This window comes from Girardinichthys multiradiatus, chromosome 9 (genome assembly GCF_021462225.1).
Source record: "Girardinichthys multiradiatus isolate DD_20200921_A chromosome 9, DD_fGirMul_XY1, whole genome shotgun sequence".
NCBI lineage: Eukaryota > Metazoa > Chordata > Actinopteri > Cyprinodontiformes > Goodeidae > Girardinichthys > Girardinichthys multiradiatus.
Genome location: NC_061802.1, coordinates 41,159,807 through 41,183,209, shown reverse-complemented (window position 1 = coordinate 41,183,209; position 23,403 = coordinate 41,159,807). Strand labels below are relative to the sequence as shown.

The 23,403-nt window shown below is 41.5% G+C and overlaps 2 protein-coding genes across 2 annotated transcripts in view; both read left to right on the top strand.

Moving 5' to 3' along the window:
* sned1 (sushi, nidogen and EGF-like domains 1) overlaps nt 1-8,061 on the top strand; it is a 49,560-nt gene extending 41,499 nt beyond the window's left edge. The window contains exons 22-31 of the mRNA XM_047375952.1: nt 48-160; nt 461-739; nt 831-972; nt 1,074-1,156; nt 2,025-2,120; nt 2,325-2,441; nt 6,941-7,028; nt 7,137-7,216; nt 7,286-7,327; nt 7,424-8,061. Coding sequence (XP_047231908.1) covers nt 48-160; nt 461-739; nt 831-972; nt 1,074-1,156; nt 2,025-2,120; nt 2,325-2,441; nt 6,941-7,028; nt 7,137-7,216; nt 7,286-7,311 — 1,024 coding nt within the window. The 3' untranslated portion in view covers nt 7,312-7,327; nt 7,424-8,061. The remainder of the gene's footprint in view (nt 1-47; nt 161-460; nt 740-830; nt 973-1,073; nt 1,157-2,024; nt 2,121-2,324; nt 2,442-6,940; nt 7,029-7,136; nt 7,217-7,285; nt 7,328-7,423) is intronic.
* A 4,492-nt stretch (nt 8,062-12,553) lies between these two features.
* ryk (receptor like tyrosine kinase) overlaps nt 12,554-23,403 on the top strand; it is a 54,681-nt gene continuing 43,831 nt past the window's right edge. The window contains exon 1 of the mRNA XM_047375362.1: nt 12,554-13,239. Within this exon, the coding sequence (XP_047231318.1) occupies nt 13,029-13,239 (211 nt within the window). The 5' untranslated portion in view covers nt 12,554-13,028. The remainder of the gene's footprint in view (nt 13,240-23,403) is intronic.

Here is a 23,403-nt window from a genome sequence, read left to right as displayed (position 1 = left end):
ACTGAAGATGAGTAAACACATGCTATGTCCTTTCTTGTCTTTCACAGTTCATTAGAAGCTGGTCATATGTATACAGTGGATGTTTTGACTCAAAGTGGGATCAGACCAGATGAGTTTCCTTCTACCAGTCACTCAGGAGGACCTCTACAATTCTGGACAAGTAGGTAGACAGTTCTGCAAAAACTACCAGTAAGGTCTCAACAATTTGCATTTTTCCATCTGCAAAGATTATCAACCCAAAGCTGTTCTAAGCAAACAAATTATGTAAGTGGTTGCATTACTTATCATTAACATAATGCTACCCAGGTCTTGACCAGACATAAAATGTGTTGTTAAAATGTCTGTGAAGAACCTTGCCTTTGTGATATGAGAGATTCATATGAATTCATGTACAGTAACTTAAGCTAAGGCAAAAACACAAGTCCAAGAAAATTAACAAACTGACCATTTTTACCCTCAGGGCCTTATCCCCCACAGAATCTCTCCCTGTCTCATGTGACCCCTAATGCAGCACTAATCACATGGAGTCGCCATCCAAGACACATCCCAGATGGCTATGTGATCAACGTAACCCGTGGTCTGACTACCAGGAGTCGCTTCCTTCCTAATGGGAAATTAGGATCGTATACGCTCCGTGAGCTGACGCCGGGACAGCACTACTATGTGGCTCTAATGTCTGTCAAAAACACAGGACAAGAACAGATTCACAGCATACCACAGCACTTATCTTTTACTACCTGTGAGTTACTGTGTCTATTGCTTTGTCTAACCACTAATATGAATACATTATTTTTAAGTAACTTTTCTGTTATTTTCTTCCACTAATCTAGTGCCAATACAGGTCAGACATGGAAGGAGGGAGTGGCCCACAGGAACTGGACTGGGGACCCAGACTGGACGCATATTTCCCACATCTCACCCTCAAGACCTGGGTGGCACCTCTGACATAAAGAACTCAGAGGAACTGTTCAGGTATTAGCAGGGGTTCGATTATAGTCCACACCATCCTAAAACATAAACCTCAGCAGCAGATCCACAGTAAAAGTTAAGCAGTATTTGTTTCTGTGCTACAGATACACTGAGCTGGTTGACAGAAGGGGGAAGATAACAACTAAGTTTTCACATTTAACTCCAAAAGTAATCCGACATCGTACTAGTAAGTTTTATCAATCACGTCAATATTAAGAGGAGAATTGAGATGTTTTCGTTTTGTTAATGGTTCCAGTTTTGTCAGCATAAAATTTATTATATGTGCATTTTATTGGTTCATCTTGATAAATGTAAATGAATCTGACATTTGTTTCTTTAAAAGCATGTTTCTCTAAAATATTGGTGGTCCCCCTATGAAGAAACACTCTGTCCAGATTTACAGTGGCATGCAAAATATTGAATGGCTTTTTGAACCTTTTTACATTCTGTAATATCAAAACCACAAACTTCAATGAATTTTGGTGGACTTTATGTCAGACCAACACAAAGTAGTGCACAGTTGTAAAGTGGAAGGAAAAGAATATGTAGTTAGTTTTAACATGTTTTGAAGAGAGTTGGTTGCACATCATTTTATTTAGGCTTATCAGATTAAAGAGGGGTGATGTCAAATGAGTCTCAAACCTTTTAGTTTTTTTATTATCAAAAATGTGTAAAAACTCTCCATCCTTTTTTAATTTCAAAAGGGTGCTGATAAATTTGCAAGGCACTGTGTATTATCTGACAAAGCTCACTTTTTCCCGCAGCTTTTTTCTTTCAATAGTTAACTTTTTATGGAAGCTTTCGGACATTTTTGCTGATAGACTCAACAATAAGACCTTTTTCCAGATGCTATCTCATGCTCTCGAGAATACATTTCCTCTGCAAGATTCCTCTCCGCCTTTAATGTTGTTTCGACAAAATATTGTTTTAGGTTGAGGAATGTACACAGTGTCTAAGTCAGTGCAACATCTAAACTCTTCCAGAGTCATCATGGAGTAATTCATTCATTTCCCCATTTCATAAAGTTACATGTCAGGAAATGTTTTGGCTTTCAGGACATCCACCTATCAGATTGGAAAAGATGGAAGAAACAACAAACAAAATTAGCCTTGCATTAGAGATTGAAGAAAAAGCTTCGAGAGCACAGCCTGGTAGGTGTTTTATTGTATTGTTTCTCTTTTTTTCTCATTGCAATACTGTGACAAAAAATAAGAGTCCTGTTCTGGTTCATTGGAGTAGAGCTGGAATCTGTCAGCATGTGGCATCAGCTGTGGATGATGTGAAATAGTAGGCCTGAAACATGAGACCGAAACTCCTTCTGTTGTGAGGATTTTAATGGCAGCTGCTGTCTTTAGAGTTGCCCCAGGACTGCCGCAGTCTGTCCTGCCAGAATGGAGGTACTTGTGTGAACGAAAGGGGCTCCATCATGTGCAACTGTGTGGCAGGGTTCAAGGGCACGCAGTGTGAACTGTGTAAGTATATGTGTCTGTTTTCTTATACTCCATATACAAGCTAGATGATTCAGATAATATATGCTGCTTTTAGGCAAGTGCACCACAATATTGCTGTTCCTGGTTGTTTTTATGATCTCAAACAAGCAAAACACTCCTGATCAAAATCTTACGACATTTTTTTGTCAACTGCATTTAAACTCAAACATGCTTTTGTCAGTTGATCAAAAGTTTAAGACCAAAGCCCTTAAAAGCTCAAATCTGCGCAAAAATATGGATTCCATGTAATTTCTGTCAAATATTCACACTATCACAACCTCCCGATGGCAACGGCAACAAAGCTTCCTGTTCTTCAATGTGGTCAGATTGGTAAGCTGCATAAGCGAGGCCATCGCTGCTGAGGTTCGATGCATTAAGATATTGCGTTTGGATTTCTTAAAAGATCCTTATGGTTATGGAACAAAAAGGTCTAGTGGTAGACCCAAAAGATTTCTCTTGCGTTGAGCCGCAGGATCCGATTGGCTGTCGGTCACGATATGGGACGAATGTCGACCCAAATTAATCCCATTTATGGTGCTGACTGAAGCCCAGTAAACATCAGACGGTGAGAGAAGAGCTTCAAAAACCGAAAAACGTTTTCAATGTCTCCTTTAGCATCACAAAACTTTGCCTTTGGACTTTGCAAGAAAGCACCAAACATGGGACATTGAAAGGTGAAAAACGTTTCATACTCTGATGAGAAAGTATTTAACTTTGACGGTCTTGATGGCTTCTAATGTTACTGGCATGACAAGAAGATCCCACTTGAGATGGAACAATGGAGCTTCAGGTTGTGTAGGGGCATCAAACAGCAGCCTGCATCCCTTATGACGGAGGGCCCTCGTCTGTGTGGTAACGACTGGGTTTTACAGGACTGTGCTGCAGTTCATGATACCCACTGGAAAGATGAGTTCTTCCAGGATAATATTTTTTTTCAATCTTGTCTTTATTCTCAGTCTTTAGCCATATACACCATTTACTAGTACTTGGTGTGAGCACTCGCTGATTCATTTTCTGTCTTCTTACATTCCCACCTACCATCAATCATAGTGAATCTGATTAACCTCAAATAAAGTTAATTGGTTCTAGTTGGATTTTCAGAGCTCCTGGTTGGAACAGAAGTATTTTCTTTGGAAGAAAACATCCAGGTCTGACTAAAACCTGCCTAAACCTTTTTGGGAGAATGTGTGATGCTCTAAAAACACTATGCCCACAGTGAAACATGGTGGTGGCTACATCATGGTCTGAGGTAACCTTTCTTCAGATGGAACTGAGATTTATGTAAACGTGTATTCAATTATGAACAGTTATGAGTATCAGTTTTCCTCCCAAAACTTTCAGGTGTCTCTTAGAAAGCTGAAGAGAAAAACTCAGCACCACAGTGAGTCCAAGAATACATCCAAATCCACATAAGACCGGCTTAATGTGAGGACAATTAAAGACAGGGTTCTGAAGTAATCTGACAGAAAGTCTGTGGAGTCACCTGAAGAGGGAGGGCTGTGGACAAGAGATGTCCTCATTATCTGATTGATTTAAAGAATTTTTGCAAGGCGGAGTGAGAAAATATACATGGAGTCTGACCAAAGAAGACGGAATGCTGAAGTTAAACCAAAAGTTGCTTCAACAAAGAATTAGTTATAGGATGTGCACTTGTGCAACCAAGTAATTGTACTTTTGAATTCTATTTTTTCCTCCTAACAGATTTGTTTGTTTTTACGTTGAACTATGCAGGATTAATATCAGATGACATATCGAAAAGGTTTAGAAATTATTTCTAATAATCCTGTTAAACAGTAGTGTGTAAACTGTCGAGAGACTCTGTATTGTCATAATTAATTTTGCTACGAGATGAAGCATTTAGCTATATGAAATGTAAAGTACCTGGCTTATTTCCTGTTTAGTTCCTTGAACTGTTGAAAGTATAAAAAATCTACTTTAAAGGACAGTCAGTTTTCATTAATGAATTTTTAGATGATGAGGTACAGTTTACAATCAAAGTTTTAACAAGAATGAGCCATTTTATATATATTAAAAATATATAAATATTGAAACAAAATTGTTTCCCTTATTTGGAAGATATCAATGAAAGTGGTATCTTTCTTCAGATGTAGAAGATTGTCACAACCCTAAGGACTAAGCACCAGGAGAACCTGCCTAAGATATCAGTCCTTGGTTAATCTGCATTCACTCTTCATTGTAACCTACTGCTTTACTGGGAGGTGGGTGGTGGTATTCCCGTGCACTTCCAATAAAGTTTATAACTTGAGGTCAGATATGCTCTACAGCTTCAAGATGTAGGTGTTGCAGCAAACCAGCAACTTTGTTGCCAACACACAAGGATGTTAGCTGCCAACACACAAGGATGTTAGCTGCAAGGCAGCTAGTATGTCGAGCTGGATTCACCCATGGAGCTGGTCAAAACCAAAAACTCTGCTCTCTCCATTCTGCTGCTCAGCCTCCTTCTCCAGTCATACCAAACTCCTTGCATTCTGTAGCAACAGTTATCATTGGTAAAAAGTCAAGAAAACTGATCTTTGAACGTTGTAAAGGTAATCACTAATGGTTTTTTTCCAAGTGTTTTTGTCCTTTTTGTTTGTGAAAAATTACAAAAACATAAAAATGTTTGCATCCAGTAGAATTTTACACTCTCAGAGCGTAATTAATTTCAGAGATATGCCGAGTTGTAAAAGTATTCATAGCCCTTTAACATTTTCACATTTTGTCATGTTACGACTACAGGCTTTATTTGGAGGGTAGGTGTTTATGGATGGGGTCACAAAGACAAACCCAGTCCAACCAATTTAATACAGAAGAAGACAGGTTAGGGTGATCACATGACTATAACTGGTAAATCATGCCTCACTATTCAGATTTTTATTCATCAAACACACCATGCATCATTTTCCCTTCCACTTTAAAACACTTCTGTTAGTCTATAAATCACTAAATGGCTTAGCACCAAAATACATTACAGACTTGTCAGTGTATCAACCACCCAGACCTCTCAGGTCTTCTGGCTCAAATCTACTCTGCATACCCAGAACCAGAACCAAACATGGAGAAGCAGCTTTTAGTTCTAATGCTCCACTAATTTGGAATAAACTGCCAGAAAACTGTAAAAGCGCTGAAACCCTACGTTGCTTTAAATCAAGATTAAAAACGTATTTGTTTAGAGTGGCCTTTGACGGTGGTATCTAAACATTATTAAAGTTTTCAGTCCAACTTTCCTTTCATTTTCTTATCAATCATTTTGTCATTAATTTTTTACATTTTTTTTATTATGATCTTTTTAATGATTCATTTTTTATTTTCTTTAATTATTTAATTACCTTTATACCACTGCAGTGTACTTTTCCTATTATGTCTCTTTTTCTTTTTTTTTTTTCATGTACAGCACTTTGAATTGTCTTGGCTACTGAAATGTGCGATATAAATAATAAACTCGCCTTGCCTTGCCTTGCCTTCACAATTATGCACTGTTCTCTATTGGTCTATAATATAACAGGACATCACAACAAAATACATACATTCTCTTGGTTGTAATATGAGAAAATATCCAAGTACAAAGGTAAATACTTTTCATGACACTGTATGATATGTGTTCGGCCATGATTAAGAATGTGGAGGCAATGAAATATTTAAAGATTTTAAAATAGTTTGAAACTAAATCAGCTAACCACAATGAAAATAGGTCCTAAGGAAGCAGAATATTAGAAACAGTTTCCTCTGGTCAATGGGACAATTCTCCAGTGATTCCACCATCAGTTTCATCAGAAGATTAATGTTCCAAAACTTCACTCAGAACAGAAGATATTGCAAAAACTTTGTATCTCCATTTTCTGTTGAAAATCAGCTCTACTGGTCTCCCTTTACAACCGTATGGGATTTCCTTGACACAAATCCAGTGAAAACTTTCAAAAAGACCTTGTATTCTGTATTAAACAGTATGAACATTGAAGCAAGATGTTTTTGTTTCATTTCCAGAAAAGTTACATTTATGGAGATATAAGGTTTCTGTTCAACGGCAGCGGTTTGTTTTCTTTCATGCAGAAATGTAAGAACCAGCAAACAACAATGCACATATGTGTTCTTTAGAACTTGCTGAAGTAAAATAGGCACAAAGTAAAAGCATCAAAATGTGTTAAAAAAGCAGCTGCTGACCAGATAACACTCAAGTGAAGGAACACACGTTCTTACCTCCTCACTAAAATCCAGTTCTGCCAAAACAGAGGGGAATTTATGAGTTTGACTTCTCTTCTAAGAACATTTTGATGAAGACACTGGACATACCCTTACTCCCCTTAAATCTTGTTCTACACCCAAATATCCAGTGTCGGGATTGTTTAAACATTCCTGTCCTAAAAAAACATCCATGAGCCAAAGAGAAGGGCCCAGTTCCATCCCACAAGAGCCCTAAACCATCCAGCAGGCTTTTCCTTCCTGACAACTCTTAGGGAATTCATGTGTCTGCTGTTTTACAGTGTGCCAGCGAGTACCCCACCCATGTACCCGACTCTACTCTGAAACTAAAAGCATACCTGTCTGGGAGGGCGGAGTGTGCCACTATCTGTAAGTCCTATCACTTCATACTGGGATGTGAGGAATGTGAAGTTTTAATTTAGCAAACACTTGCGCAGTCCAGTGGATCCAGTAAATATTATCTTTTCTTCCTTGCAGGTACAAAAGGACATATAAAGTACAGCAGGACATCTGTTACCGGGAGATTTGTGAGCCGGTGCTGTCAAAGAAAAGTCAAAGTAAGGATAACAATCTGTCTGCTCACAGATAACTTATTATCATCTAACGTGTATTTTCTTTCCTAACAGCCAGAAGAACAAACAGACACCAGTAAAAGATTTTTTTTCCCAGTAAGTTCATCATGTCTGCATGCCACTGAAGAACAGCACAATGTTTTCAACCATCAGCCCAAAAACAAGCTGAGTTTCTGTCATTCTTTCCTCTAGAGCATCTGGATGTTGATAGAAGAACTGTCATTACTGTCATCTGGAAAACCTCCTAACTTCATTGTCGGTGTATATAATCTACTTGAAGTATCTGATTATGGTCATTTTTGTGCTGAGAATCTCTGTCAAGACCCACTGTAACATTTCACAACCAACCATTCACTCATCTGAATATGGCTTTAAGCTTCATCCTCAACATTTTGTTTGCAGGAAAAGGAAGGAATCAAAGGACAAATGATCCACATTATTTATGATGTTTGCTGGCTGATATTTCATGCAAACACATCCTTTAAGTAAATTTGGATTAGCAGGGACCTTGTATACCTCATTTCCATGCTGAGACACAAGGATAGGGTTTTATTTGTGCTTCAGCTGCAGGTTTGTCCCTCAGGGAAATAATCACAGAATACTCAGAGTCCCTCCCTTTTTTTTTTTTTAAATGTCCTTATGAAATAACAGGAAATGTACAATGTATTCTCACTACAGCCCATGAACTGATCTCTTCTGCCAAGTGTTTTCCATGTAAAATATCGGACTCTGTCTCAGAAGGCATCACTGCTCGCTACTCTGCTCTGTAAATAGTGTTTATAGGTCATTTTGTAGGTGGATATTTTATTAATAAAAATTATAAAATGTTATGATAGTTTTTCAGTGTGCTTTTTTGTTTTTCCCACTTTGGATTGGAGATAAATAAATCTCATGAACTGGGAACATATTGGATCCTGGGTGAGAACCTATGCAATCTATTTCATGGTGAGAGGTGGAAAGCTCTGACAGCTTTGGTACAAAAATAAATTCAACTTTTATTGCAGTTAGCGTAATCTCACATTAATGGGAAAAAGTCAAACTTAAACTTGAGTACATTTATTTAGTGGGACAAAATTTAATGTCAGGAAAAAATACTTATAATAACTACTGGTGTCACTCCTGTTGTCAATACATTGTATAATTCCCTTTTGCCAACAGTCGTCTCCTGTAAGATTTCACAAGCTTGGAGCAAAGAAGGATCTTTGACCATTCCTCTTTCTGCAGTTTCTCTTCATCACCCAGAGTCCTTCTGCTCTATTCTCCTCAGCTTACCTCTTAGGTCTATTGTTCGTTCGTTCGTTCGTCGTCTTCTGCTTATCCAGGACCGGGTCGCGGGGGCAGCAGACTCAGCAGAGACGCCCAGACGTCCCTCTCTCCAGACACCTCCTCCAGCTCCTCCAGGGGGAGCCCAAGGCGTTCCCAGGCCAGCCGAGAGACATAGTCCCTCCAGCGTGTCCTGGGCCGTCCCCTGGGCCTCCTCCCGGTGGGACGTGCCTGGAACACCTCCCGAGGAAGGCGTCCAGGAGGCATCCGGTATAGATGCCCGAGCCACCTCAACTGGCTCCTCTCGATGTGGAGGAGCAGCAGCTCTACTCCGAGCCCCTCCCGGATTGCCGAGCTCCTCACCCTATCTTTAAGGGAGTGCCCGGCCACCCTACGGAGGAAGCTCATTTCAGCCGCTTGTATCCGTGATCTCGTTCTTTCGGTCATGACCCAAAGTTCATGGCCATAGGTGAGGGTAGGAACGTAGACCGACCAGTAAATTGAGAGCTTTGCTTTTCGGCTCAGCTCTCTCTTCACCACAATGGACCGGCACAGCGCCCCCATTACTGTGGCAGCCGCACCGATCCGTCTGTCGATCTCCCGCTCCATTCTTCCCTCACTCGTGAACAAGACCCCGAGATACTTAAACTCCTCCACTTGAGGCAGGAACTCCCCTCCAACCTGAAGAGGACAAGCCACCCTTTTCCGGTCGAGTACCATGGCCTCGGACTTGGAGGAGCTGATCCCCATCCCAGTCGCTTCACACTCGGCTGCGAACCGCCACAGCGCATGCTGTAGGTCTTGGCTAGAGGGGGCCAGCAGGACCACGTCATCCGCAAAAAGAAGAGACGAAATCCACTGGTCCCCAAACCAGACCCCCTCCGGCCCTTGGCTGCGTCTAGAAATCCTCTCCATAAAAGTTATGAACAGGAGCGGTGACAAAGGGCAGCTCTGCCGGAGTCCAACATACACTGGGAACAGGTCCGACTTAGTGCTGACAATGTGGACCAAACTCCTCCTCCACTTGTACTGAAACCAGATGGCCCCTGATAAAGGGTCCCCCACTTCGTACCACTGGAACGATCCCCACAGGTCACCATGAGAGACACGGTTAAATGCCTTCTCCAGGTCCACAAAACACATGTGGACTGGCTGGGCAAACTCCAACGAACCCTTGAGCACCCTGTAGAGGATATAGAGCTGGTCCAGTGTTCCACGGCTGGGACGAAAACCACACTGTTCCTCCTGAAGCCGAGGTTCGACTATCGGTCGGACTCTCCTCTCCAATAGCCTGGCGTAGGCCTTACCAGGGAGGCTGAGGAGTGTGATCCCCCTGTAGTTGGAACACACCCTCCGGTCCCCCTTCTTATAAAGGGGGACCACCACCCCAGTCTGCCAGTCCAGAGGTACTGTCCCCGACCGCCACGCAATGTTGAAGAGGCGTGTCAACCATGACAGCCCTACAACATCCAGAGACTTGAGGTACTCAGGGCGGATCTCATCCACCCCCGAGGCCTTGCCACCACGGAGCTTTTTAACCACCTCGGTGACTTCAACCTGGGTGATGAAAGAGTCCAACCCCGAGTCCCCAGCCTCTGTTTCCACCACAGAAAGCGTGATGGCAAGATTGAGGAGATCCTCGAAGAACTCCTTCCACCGCCCGATAATGTCCTCAGTCGAGGTCAGCAGTCTCCTGCCCCCACTATAAACAGTGTTGGCAAAGCACTGCTTCCCCCTCCTGAGGCGCCGGACGGTTTGCCAGAATCGCTTCGAGGCCAACCGGTAGTCCTTCTCCGTGGCCTCACCGAACTCTTCCCAGGCCCGGGTTTTTGCCTCTGCCACAGCCCGGGCCGCAGCACGCTTGGCCTCACGGTACCCGTCAGCCGCCTCAGGAGTCCCACAAGCCAACCACAGCCGATAGGACTCCTTCTTCAGCTTAACAGCATCCCTTACTGCCGGTGTCCACCACCGGGTTCTGGGATTGCCGCCACAACAGGCACCGCAGACCTTACGGCCGCAGCTATGGGCTGCAGCATCGACAATAGATGCAGAGAACATGGTCCACTCGGACTCTATGTCTCCAACATCCCCCGGGATCTGGTCGAAGCTCTCCCGGAGGTGGGAGTTGAATACATCCCTGGCCGAGGGCTCCGCCAGGCGTTCCCAGCAGACCCTCACTATGCGCTTGGGCCTGCCAAGTCTGTCTGGCTTTCTCCTCCTCCAGCGGATCCAACTCACCACCAGGTGATGATCAGTGGACAGCTCAGCCCCTCTCTTCACCCAAGTGTCCAAAACATGTGGCCGAAGGTCTGATGATACGACAACAAAGTCGATCATCGACCTCCTGCCTAGGGTGTCCTGGTGCTACGTGCACTGATGGACACCCTTATGTTTGAACATGGTGTTCGTTATGGACAATCCGTGACTAGCACAGAAGTCCAATAACAAAACACCACTCGGATTCAGATCGGGGAGGCCATTCCTCCCGATCACGCCTCTCCAGGTGTCACGGTCGTTCCCCACGTGGGCGTTGAAGTCCCCCAGCAGAATAATGGAGTCCCCGGGAGGGGCACTATCCAGCACCCCCAACAGGGACGCCAAGAAGGCAGGGTACTCTGCACTACCACTCGGCCCCTAGACTAAAAGGATAGTCAGAGACCTCTCCCCAACCCGAAGGTGCAGGGATACAACCCTCACATCCACTGGGGTAAACCCCAACACGAGACGGCTGAGCTGGGGGGCAACAAGCAAACCCACACCAGCCCACCGCCTCTCCCCGTGGGCCACTCCAGAGTAGAAGAGAGTCCAACCCCTCTCAAGGAGATGGGTTCCAGAGCCCACGCTGTGCGTGGAGGCGAGCCCGACTATTTCTAGTCGATATCTCTCGACCTCCCGCACAAGCTCAGGCTCCTTCCCCCCCAGCGAGGTGACATTCCACGTCCCTAGAGCCAGCCTAAGCATCCGGGGATCGGGCCGCTGAGGTCTCCACCTTCGTCCGCCACCCAATCCTCTTTGCACCGGTCCCTCACGGTTCCCCCTGCAGGTGGTGGGCCCACTGGGGGATGGCCTCGCGTCTCTCGCGTCTATTGTTTTTTTAGTTATTATATCTTGCAATAAAGTTCTATATTTCTAGGTCTGGGGACTGTGTTGGCCATAGATGGTTGATTTTGTGTCTGGTGAACCATTTATGTGTTTATTTAGCACTGTGCTTTGGTTTATTAGCTCAGTAAAAAAGCCATTGGGGACCCATTTTCAGTTTTTTTTGTAGGGGGTCACCAAATTTTTATTTGCACCTCATGTTCATATTCAAAATGGGCATGAGGTGCTTTTTCACCCATTTTTGCCAACCCCACCTGGAGTGTTTGTTGCAGATCAATCATAGTCTTATCTTACCAAAGCACCAAACCAATAGAGCTAAGCAAACTCCACGTGTTTACATTTGAAATGGTAGGACAGAAAAGGCTTTTTGCTTTCATCACCCCCACATACTAGTTGAAATGTTGATGGCCACTGACTGTTACGGAAACCAGATCCCACTCTTTGCTCCGGTTCTTTTGAAGATGTTTTTAATCCCTTTTAATATCCTTCTGTAAGTGGGAGCAATACTAATACGGGTCCTCGTCCAGACTTTGGTCAGTGGCTAAAAAAATGAGCGTCTGTGTGATGTCATATTTATACCCCAGGAAAACAGAAACTCAGGAGGTAATATTAAGAACCACCTAGAAACTATAATCAATGTAAACATTTAAGTATAAATAATCAAAAAAAGTTTGTTACATTCATGATGATGATAGATAGATAGATAGATAGATAGATAGATAGATAGATAGATAGATAGATTGTTACCTGCTTAAAGTTTATTTCAAAAGGGACTTTTAATCTGACAAACGAACCTCATCGGAACACATATTTTAATTTACTGAGGTGTACCGAGACAGTACCGTCAGAGAAGTTGAGGAGTTTCGTTTTAACTCGAACGTACCTGCATGTGACGGGCTTCGGAAATATTTCCCACAGCACCTGAAAGCAGCACTCACTCCTGCGGTGGGAGCCGTGAGCGTCTCCGCGGCCCCTCCTCCCTGTTCCTAGTGAAAACCGAGCTAGTGAGGGAAAAGCGACGGGAGGACAGACCAAGGAGGGAGAAAGCTTTCTGTATCAGCTAGTCTACTGGTTTCGGCTACTTTTTTCCTTGTTTCGGTTGTTTCATATCAATGTGCATCGATGTGGCGATACCCAGTGCGTATTTTATTCGGCTGGAAAACGTCGTAAAGCTGAGCGCTCACACGGTGAACGACAGTCTGACCGCTGAAGCTTAGCTCAACTGAACCCAAGTTAGCCTCCTCTGGCTAACTTTAGCAGCACGTAAGAAAGGACAGAAAACAGATTTGTGACAAAGGGAGTTACAGCAAATAGGGACGCTTCGGCGTAATTTAACTCGTAATGTTTCCTCCACGGATTAACTTTACGGACGGATGAAAACGACATTATCGACTGGTGAAGAGCGAACACAACAGCGAGCCGGACGACCACTGCTATGTTGGGGGTGACTCTCAGTTCTGGCAGCCCGTCTGGGCGCCGATTCTGGCCTCACTGGGTGCTGTGGAGGCTCGGGGGATTCTTCCTGCTGCTGCTGCTGGAAGGCGCCGGCTGCCTCGCCAGTCAGAGCAGCCCTTCAGGCGTCCACATCAACAACAACCCTAGTGTCAACATTTACATGAGCGTGGAGGAGGTGAAGAAGCTTTTAGGTAAGAAGGCCTTCTCATAATGTCAGCTGTCCTCAGATGCTGTGAATGTCTGCCTGTGTTTATAGTGCCGGGCAAAGGTATTCATACTGTTACACGCAAAGACTCCAGTCTATTTTATACAAATCTGATTAAATAGACCCTACACAAAGTAGCAGATGACATAAAAGTAGCAAGTGAAATAAAAGTGTGGTGTGAATTTAGAACCAGTTCCCTTTTACTTTGATACCCCTGAATACCCCTGGAGAACTGTTTGATCCATCATGCCAATTTGGAAAAAGTTTGGCAAAACTGCAGATCTACCAAGACATGGTTATCCACCTGAAACGACAGGCCAGGCATGAAGAGCATGCTTCAGAGAAGCAGCGAAGAGTCCCATTGTACCTTTAGAGGAGCTGCAGAGATCCACATCTCATGTGGGGAAATCTGTTGAGAGGACACTGTTATACATTGACTCCACAATGCTGGCCGTTATGGAAGAGTAGCAAAGAGAAAGCCAGTTAGCAGATTGCCACAAGTTGACATGTAGGGGACACAGAAAACATGTAGAAGGCGTTCTGGTCATTTTTTACATTGTGGCGTAGAACTAAAACATTACATACTGTCCTCATGGTGAAGCCTAGTGGTGGCAGCATCATGCTGTGGGGTTACTTTTCTTGGGATGGGATAGAGAACCAAGTCAGACTTAAAGGGATAATTGATGAAGCAGGGTAAGGCTGCAATGGACTTTAGACTGGAGGAGAGGTTCTCCCTCCAGCACACCTACCCTAAACATACAGCCAGAGCTACAATCAAATCTTTTAGAGGAGAGCATATTAATTTGTTAGCAATTGCCTAGTCAAAGTCCAGACCTAAATCCAAGTGAGAATCCTGGCCAAGACTTGAATATTGCTAATCAAACTGTCTTCATCCAGTCTGACTGAGCCTGAACTGTTTTGTAAGGAAGAATTAGCAAAAACCTCAGATGGTAGATAAGCTGGCAGAAATATAACCTGAAGACTTGCAGCTGTAATTGTGACAAAAAAGGCTTTATTTAAAATATTGACTGGTAGTACTTGGTACAAAGGCACACTTCTTAGGTTTTTGTTGGTAAAAAAAAATTTTAAGAGTGTATAATTTTTCCTTCCCTTTCACAGTTATGCTGTTTTGGGTTGGTTTGACACATAAATCAGAATAAAACCTTTATTCACAAATATAGGTTTTAAAAATAATGTATAAAAATAGATTTTTCAGGTTACATTTAGTGAAGAGAAGGAACAAAATGGCCTCGATGCTTGTCATTAGAAACGTCATCTGATGTTTGAGAAAAACTAGCGAAAACCATACTTGACTCAAACAACCTCTGAACCATACTTTTTGAAACCTCAGTTACAAAATAGGTAAGTTTATGACGTGGTCAAGTGTTTTAACACAGCAGACACTGCTTTGTGTATATTTATTAGCCATTTTATTCATTTCAGTCATTATACACAAACCATGGTGTGAATAAGACCAAAACTGGTTAACACGTGAATTAGTCTGGATGTTTAGTCTTTATTGAACTTTTATTTATCTTAGTATGTTGATTCTTTGCATTTGATGGCATGAAGTTATTTTCCTTTTAGGATGCCGAGGTTAGGTCAGTGTATGCGTTGCTTTAGGATTTTTAGTGGTGGTGCCACCCCGCAGTTTAAGATACAAACCCAAGTGGTGAAGTCGGATGTGTTTTTGGAGGAAGCCCATGTCATGGCTTTATACTTTTCCCTGAGTTCTGTTGTAAATGAGTTTGCCATCAACCTCTAGCTGCATTAATATTTTTTGTCATGAGTCGGCAACAATATCTTTTGTGTTGGCCAGTTCATTCAGTCACAAGGCAGTTATTCAGAGCTGCTAACCATCAAACGAGCTGGTTTGCTTGTGACTTTATTTAGTTTGCTTTGATGCCTAAACTCATTCAACATCAGCCTGTACCGTCATTGTAAAAGGAAAATGCACCCTTATCCAGTATTTATGCTTAACATGTTTAGATATATTAAAAAGAACATCTGGTGTTTGCGGGGATTCAAAAGTCAATAAATGGTACTTTAAAGTTCATTAAAAGTCCAGCTAGGAAAAGACTGAATAAAGCGTGGCTGTTTAAGAGTTGCCAGGAGCATCTTCTTTCTGAAAATATGTTGCCACGATTTAGGTTTACAAATCTGCATATGAATGAACCACATGACTTCTTAAACTATGTCATTTGAACATATGAGCAGAAGGTTTGACTATAATGAGCACAGATTATCAACACAAACACTTTATAGCAGCTGTGTAGTATGATGGTGGAAGGTTGGTGCTATGGGCTTGTGTTTAGGCTAAAGGAGGTGGGCTTCCTGTAGTCACCTAGTCAACCACGAACGTTTCTGTAAAAGAGCTGGAACTGGGCCAAACTGGGCAAGCTTCGAAGATGTAAGACAATGATGACTTCTTCAGGTCATTTGAATCATGTTCAGCTGGTTTTTACTACGTTTTCTTATAGTTTCTGTTAAATAAACAACACACTGTAATATGTCTGATTCTCTTAAAGTTCTGTTTGCTTCATTTAAAAACCTGGAATATGTTTTGATGTTTCTTGTATATAAAACGTTTCAGGAATTACTCTTACTATAACTAAAATGTATCCAAATACTCTAATATTTTCACATACCTGGAGGACTGGTGCACACTTGAAAATGCTGTTGGAGAAACTGTAATCTGAATGGTGCTTCTTCTTGTTCTCCATAACAGTTTGGTTTCTAGACCAGAGTTCTGTTTTGTGGTATGTCTAAATGCTCCAGCAGTTTGTTGCTGGAATTTCTTTGGAGTTTAGTAAAGATCCTGTAAATATAAGAGACAAATGCTCTGACATAATAATCTTGTTTTCCCTTCATTGTCCGTTGCATTTAAAACTAGCTCTAGGAAGGAGTCTGGTGTTTATTACTTTTCATTGTTAAATAGCATTTAAAGGTGACCTATTATAATTCCTTTTAAACATTTGGGATAGGTCTGTACAAAACATGTTAACTACATTTTTCGCACAAATTCTCAGATAATGAGATTTCACCTCTGCAGTTACCCTTTTTTGAGCTCCTTTCAGAATGAGCTGTTTTAGGGCTCTGTCACTTTTATGCAAATTAGTTGTATCTGGCCACGCCCCCAAACAGCACTTTTAAAATATATAAAACACAACTATAAGTACTTATATTTCTGTCATCTGCAGATTTGCCACAAATAGTAGGCACTGAATTTTTCTTTAGTCTTTCTGCAAATCCTGGCGTGTACTGATGTGAGTTCTCAAAGCAGTCCGAGGTCTTCAGCAATGTGACTGGAAAATTGCCCTCAAAAGCAAAATGAAGCCACAAATCTCTGTTATCCAAAAGCGGGAGAATGTGCATGGACACATGGGTCTTTGCAGCGTACAACAGAACATCTGCCTCTGAGGATTGCCATTGTAAAGGAGGTCTAAGGTAAAACCAGACGGCGAGACGTGATCCTCTACTGAAAATCATGTGGGTGGAGCTCCACTTCAGTTGCTAGCAGGGGCGGGACTCGGGTAACATTGCCAGGTTAGCGTTTTCTAGAACAAATAAAAAAAAATTTATCCAAAAAGCAACTGAATGGTTTTTTTGGACTGTTTGTGAAAGCATTAGAGACCCAAATAGAAGTATAAAAACTATCAAAAAGTGAATTTTGCATAATAGGTCCCCTTCAACGGAAAATAAACTATTTATTGTATTCCTTGGAAAGAACATTGAAAGCATAGAAAATTGGAATTGGCAGGTCAGTCTTTAATACAAGCCAAACATCAGTGTCAGCCAAAGCAATGCCTGATTGGCGCATCTCTACATTTTACCAGCTGTTTGTAAAACAATTCATTTTTTCCAGTATGTCACATCATATGAAAACAATTTACTGATTTGAGGCTGAGATCAAGAATCTGACTGTTTTTCAAGCATAAAGTTTTCCAGTCTACTATCGAGACATTATGAACTTTGAATTCAAATAAACCACTTGCTGAATGTTTAATGAAACAAAAATTAGCTGTATTTTCTGTTACTTTTGGAGTCCATAAAGCCTAAGTTGGGTAAGTAGATTATAAAGTAAGCTTCAGTTCAGGATATTCGTCATCACAAAGCTGGTTCACTTGTTATCCGGGTCTGTATCTATGGTACTTGCTGCTGGAAATCTAACCTCGTCCGAAGGAGGTTAGGGTTCCAGTGTAGAGATCAAGACCATGAAAGCACCTCCTCTCAACCAATGGCCACTTGAGAACATTGCAGAATAAAAAGAGCAGTAGTGAGTGAACATCATCTCTTTTTCTCCTACTTTCAGCAGAAAATCTCTGCGAGAGAGATGTCTGCTGCGGAGATCCATACTCAGTTCAAGTTTCAGTTCAAGCTGAAAGATCAGAAACTAACAAATTGCAGTTCTCAAATAAAATTCCAGAAAACGTCAGTCATTTGTCAAGACTGCATGCGTGCAGAGCGTATCATACATTATCAGAGTCTTATTGTCTGTACATTTATGTCTGCAGTTATAAAAAAGATCTTGTTCAGCATCATAACAATCATAACACAGTTTGTGTAATAATTTATAAACAGAAAAGAGTGTTGACAATATCTCCTGCTGGACTGACTGCTTGTTGGATCATTTAGAGCAAAGAGAATTTACAGTCAGATAGTTACAGATATTGAAGCTTTCTCTTGTCCACAGGAACACCTGCAGTGTTTAAAAACAGTAAAGATGCTCAATAACAATCTGTTAGATGCCTTCATGCTTTGATCACTTGGCTGTGATATTGGTGAGCGTATTTATTTGGACATTTTTCCAGCTTTTTTTGTGGACAGCTTTCTTCCTGCCTCTTCATTATGATTGGTTCTTATTCTAACTCTACCTATTCTGCATGTACATTCGCATATCCAGAATAGGACTAAAGATAAGCAGCTTCATAGTACCAGTACATAAGCGTGATCCTCAGTGTTGGGTTTATTTAAGTTATGTCTTTTTTAAGTGCAGCAGTCATCCTTTCCAGGATTTGTAGTTCTGACTGTGGGATCAAGGTGTTATTGTCCTGTGACAAAGCTACAGACCCTATAATAAAGAAAGAAAGTGATAAGCTGTGTTGAAAATAAACCACCTCCTGACATTTAGTCTTCCTTGCAAACTGGCTGAAGAATTCTCTCCTAAAGCTGCCTTACCATGGGCTGCACGGTGGCGCAGTGGGTTGCACTGTTGCCTTGTAGTAAGGTCCTGGGTTTGACTTCCGGCCGGGGTCTTCCTGCATGGAGTTTGCATGTTCTCCGCTTGCATGTGTGGCTTCTTTCCGGGTACCCCGGCTTCCTCCCATAGTCCAAAAACATGACTGTTAGGTTAATTGGTCTCTCTCAATTGCCCTTAGGTGTGAATGGTTGGTTGTCCTGTGTCTCTGTGTTGCCCTGAGATGGACTGATGACCACAACAGGGTGTACCCCGCATCTCGCCTGTAGACCGCTGGAGATAGGCACCAGCTCCCCTGAGACCCAGTATGGAAGAAGCGGTATAGAAAATGGATGGATGGAACTGTCTTATTGAATGTTGAGACTACTGAGATCCAAATGTTCTTGTTATGGACTGACTGGAGAAACCAGGATTTTAGTAATTAGCTTAAATGCCTAGCCAGTAACTGCTATGAAGCATGCTCTATGCTGTAGGAAGACGTTAAAGTTAGCTAGCCTAGTTATAAAAGTAGGTGAGTCATATACCATAGCTGAAATTCATTTAGGTCTGAACATATTGAAACTTTCAGAAAGCCTGTAGTAGTATATAATGCAGTTTAGCTGGAAGTGTTTTTCCTCATTCTTTTTGTCTCCTTAGAACCTTTAGAAGCATCCAGTTTACTGCCAAATTGTTTTGTTTGTCTTTATGTGCTTTCTTTAACAAGGTAGAACTAAATAGCATACATAATTAGTTAGTTTTCTGTGTTATAAAGCAGAATCGTTGGTGGCTAAGCTCCTTGATATTCCTTTAGTCTGGGGCCATGTTTAATACCAGGTTTCAGCTCTTATCTCTAGTGTAGCTACAGTCCAAAAGATGTATGCTTTCCACACTTGCGTCAGACACTTACTGACTGGTGAAGCTTTGTGAGTCAGTTATACATTTACTCCTCTCCTGTACGTTCAGTGTCACGGTGGAGATAGCAGGTTTATTTGTGACTGAGAAGGAAACATCTCTAGCTGATGCAGTCTTACCATAAATCTTCAGCTTTTGGAACAGATGGACTGCCTGTTGAGGATTGTTTTAGCATGATAACTTTACCAAATAGCCTGACTCTCCAGGGCCCAGTAAGGAAAACATCATACCTCAACTGAAACTGCGTTTTGTGTAGTCTGTCTGCAGTCTGTATTCTGGGATGGAGGGGCAGGTTGTTTTTAATTGTTGTTAATTGTTTTTACATGTGACTAACAGGTATTGAACCTTTGACCTGTTGGATTTTTGGATGTTGCTTTTCTACTCTCATCTCCCACATCAGCTCGGCCTTGTTAGGATTGTGCTTCAGTTTCTCAGTACAAATTCATTTATGGAATTTGTAAGATATTTATGAGATTACAGTGACTTGGTTTAAATGATGGACAGAAAAAAAACGGTTTGATTCTAAGAGGGGAATGGTGGGAGAAACAATTTTTCTCTCATTCTTTAGATTGAACATGTTGGAAACGTTTTACAAGAATTAGAGTGGGGAGGAGTGTTCATGATTTGGTACATAGAGCATTTTGGTTTTTAAGTTGCAGTTTGGTACATTTGTTTTGTACGGTGAATCCAAGATGTGTAGGTACTTGTTTTAAACTGCAGACATTGGTTTAGGCAGAAATCGTTACCAAATAAAACTCGTTGCAATAACTATCCCCTAAAGTAGATAAAAAGAACACAACTGTTGAAGTGCGCCTTAAGAACGTGAACTTTACCTTTACACGATGCTGTTCTTGCATTTCAGTCAGCATTAGCATCAGTGTAGAAGACAATAGCTGAGGCTTTAGATGAGTCAAGAACAATTGTTGATTTCAGTATTTCTTAACATTTCTTTAAAGGAAATTATGTTTACATTTACCTGATCCAGAGTGTTGCACTTAATCTTTTAGTCTAATAATATGTTTTTAATTGCAGCCGATTTAAAGGTTGATCTTCCTTTGTAATAAATTATTTTACATAAATTAAAGACATCAATGCTTTCACTTCGACTGTACCTGTATGATGGTCAGAGTGCAAACACTTTAGTGTAATCTAACTGTTTTAGGGTTTGAGCCTAAATAATGAGCCTTCTGTCCACATTACGTTAGACATGTAAAGAACGCAAATGTTAAGTTCAAAGCTCTGAGTAACCTCCTGCCCACCATTTTTACATGTAAACAGTTGGTCTCTTGCAGTCCTAAAGCGATTAATAAACATCTGGAAATCTCAACTTATAATACTGTTCTAAAAGTCTCTTCATGTTTCAAAGAATGGTTGGACTTGATGAATTGGACTCTGATCACCAACCTAAAATCATATCTGATCTGCTCTCAGCAGTGCTGTTAATTTTTTCAGAAGCAGATATTTCTTCTTTGATGGTTGATCAAATGCCAAGCAGAGAGGTAAAGATTTTTATACTTCCTGGGCTGCGGGACACTCAATGGTTGCCCGAAATTTAGACTCTTCAACCATCTTCGTCTTTATTCTTTACCATTTGGTAACTGATAAAACAATAATTCGCTGATCCTTGAAATAATTCATCTTTAAGACGCACCAGCTGAAGCCACAAGCTAAGCTTCATCTGATTAAAGTTGTTGCTGCAAACAGTGCAACAAGTCGGCATGTTGAGACGTGTCTAAGTTCCTAAAGGTAATGTCCATTGGGCAAAAAAGAACGAATTTAGCCTAGCTGCTAACCAGTTACTTCAAACATACAGCTCATTGCATACCAAAACGAAGTGCTTTGCTGCAGTGGCTTATATGATACCCTAAGTAGCTAACATTACCAATCCTCCAGCATCATCGCCAGGAATATGGTGGATAAAGGCTCCTATTGTTTCAGTTCCCTTTGGCCCCATCTGAATTGTTACCGAGAGGCTGTTTTTAAAAACGCTCTGTATGGATACAGCAGGGCTGGACAACATATCATCATCACAATTTCCAGTATTTCAAGTGTTATTAGCTCACACTTTGCAGTTCTATGTAATAATGCTAAGACAGTGGGTTGGAAGCCCAGAGTGAAAATGTGGATTCATTGCAACTGATGTCACTATAGCAATATTTACCAGTAATGATGCCGTTGGGTTATTTTCTACTATTGTTCAGCCCTAGAACACAAGCACCATTATACCCTTAATAAAGACTGAATGTTTTTATAAAACATCCCCAGGCTTTTTAGAAACATGTTAAAATGCTGTAGAAATGCTTCATCTTGCTGCTGTCTTAGTCTAGAGGACTTTTATTTTTCACATCTTTAAAAAGACTCCTCCATTCTTTATTTTGCCTGAACATCTGATTCTTTTCAAGATTAATGGTGATAAAATAATGCTTTTAATGATCAAAATACTGTTTCTTACTGTCAGATGCTCTACCAGGTATTTCATGCTTGAATCCCCCATGAGCCTTTTGGTTCAGCCCTCAAATTGAAAAAATACTGAGTCAAACTGTCCATGCCTAGTGAACAGCTCAGGGCATGTTGAGTAGCCTCCCTCCCTCCCGCTCCTCCTCCAGAGAGCTGAAAGGCAAAGCCTGAGCTTTGAAAAGAGCCTGTGAACTGTGAGGCGTGATTGGCAGCAGCATTCATTTCCTTCATGCCACTCTTCAAGGATCTTCTGGCTGAATAGAAGAGCCCCCTGCTTTCACATCTTTTGTTTGAGCTGCAGCACTTACAGCAGGTTCTGTAAAACCTAAGCCCGTTATGTGTGCTACTGGCTTCCTGGATCACAAATACGCTGTCCTTTCTCCATATTTCATGTCAAATTATCTTAAAATGTTTTTCCTGCTCAAGTTTAGGCTTTGCAAATACTGGCAAAAAGTAAACAGTAAAACAAGATACTGACAACCTTTTTTTTCTGTAGCTGTTATAGAAGGTGATATGTTTTATAAAGCACTTCTATAAACTATAAAAACACAAACATATTTGACGTTTGACAAATACTCCAGCCTCCTGTCCACACAAAGCTGCCCATGAGAAACCTCATCCAAAAATATCTGAGCACGATAGTGTGTTCGAGACGTCGCCTGCAGATAAAACCATGTTGACACAAACAGGCGACCAGTTTTTTTTTTTTTTTTTTTTTTTAGGAAACCAGCTCATATTTGTGGAATAAACTGGGGAGCCCTCTTCAGTATGAATGAGGCTGCTTTAATGGGGCAGCAGCGAACTTTTCATCCTTATCTGGCCTTCAGGCACGTAGAGGAAGAAAAGAAGAAAACCGATGTACGGTCTCTTTGAAGTAATTCAAAGGAAACCACAGATATTTTGACCGAATGTGTGTTTTTCCTCTGACTGTAAGATGCTTTTAACGAGGACTTTTTTTAGCATCTGGTGATGCTGTTGCAGGCGATCTGTAAATACTCAGCATTAGGCTTTGGTCAGGGGGTATTGCTTGAACTGAGAACTGTGCACCATTATTGAGCATTCCCTCAGCACAATAAAGTATTCCTGTTTCAGAGCCTTTGTGGCATATCTGGTAAGTATCTAGCAACGTTTTGCCACCTCTTCCAGCCACAGGTAGAGAAGGAACAAGCGACTCTGATTCATTCCCATTATAATAAGAATATTTATGCAGTCCAAATAAAGATGCAACTAATTTTTCCAGTAGATACTGAAACATACTTGGGGTAGAAGTGCCAATCAGGACTCGTCCCTGATTTGATCTGTTTAGTATCAACTAATTAGTGGATTATTAGAGTAATGAGGTATACACATGTTACACCAGGCTTTTCCAGACTTTTTTCAACAGCTGCAAGGCCTCCCCCGACCCCACCTTGTTTTCCTCATTAAAACTGTGCACACTTACATGCACATGTACACCATTTAAGTCATTTACTTTTCATATTTCAGAAGCTTATTCCAAAACCTGGTCCTTCCATAAAAATGCTAACAGTCAGTCTGACAGCTTTTCATACGTGCATCCAGAGACGAGTTGTCAGGATGTCTGATTCATCTTTAATTTATTCTCAG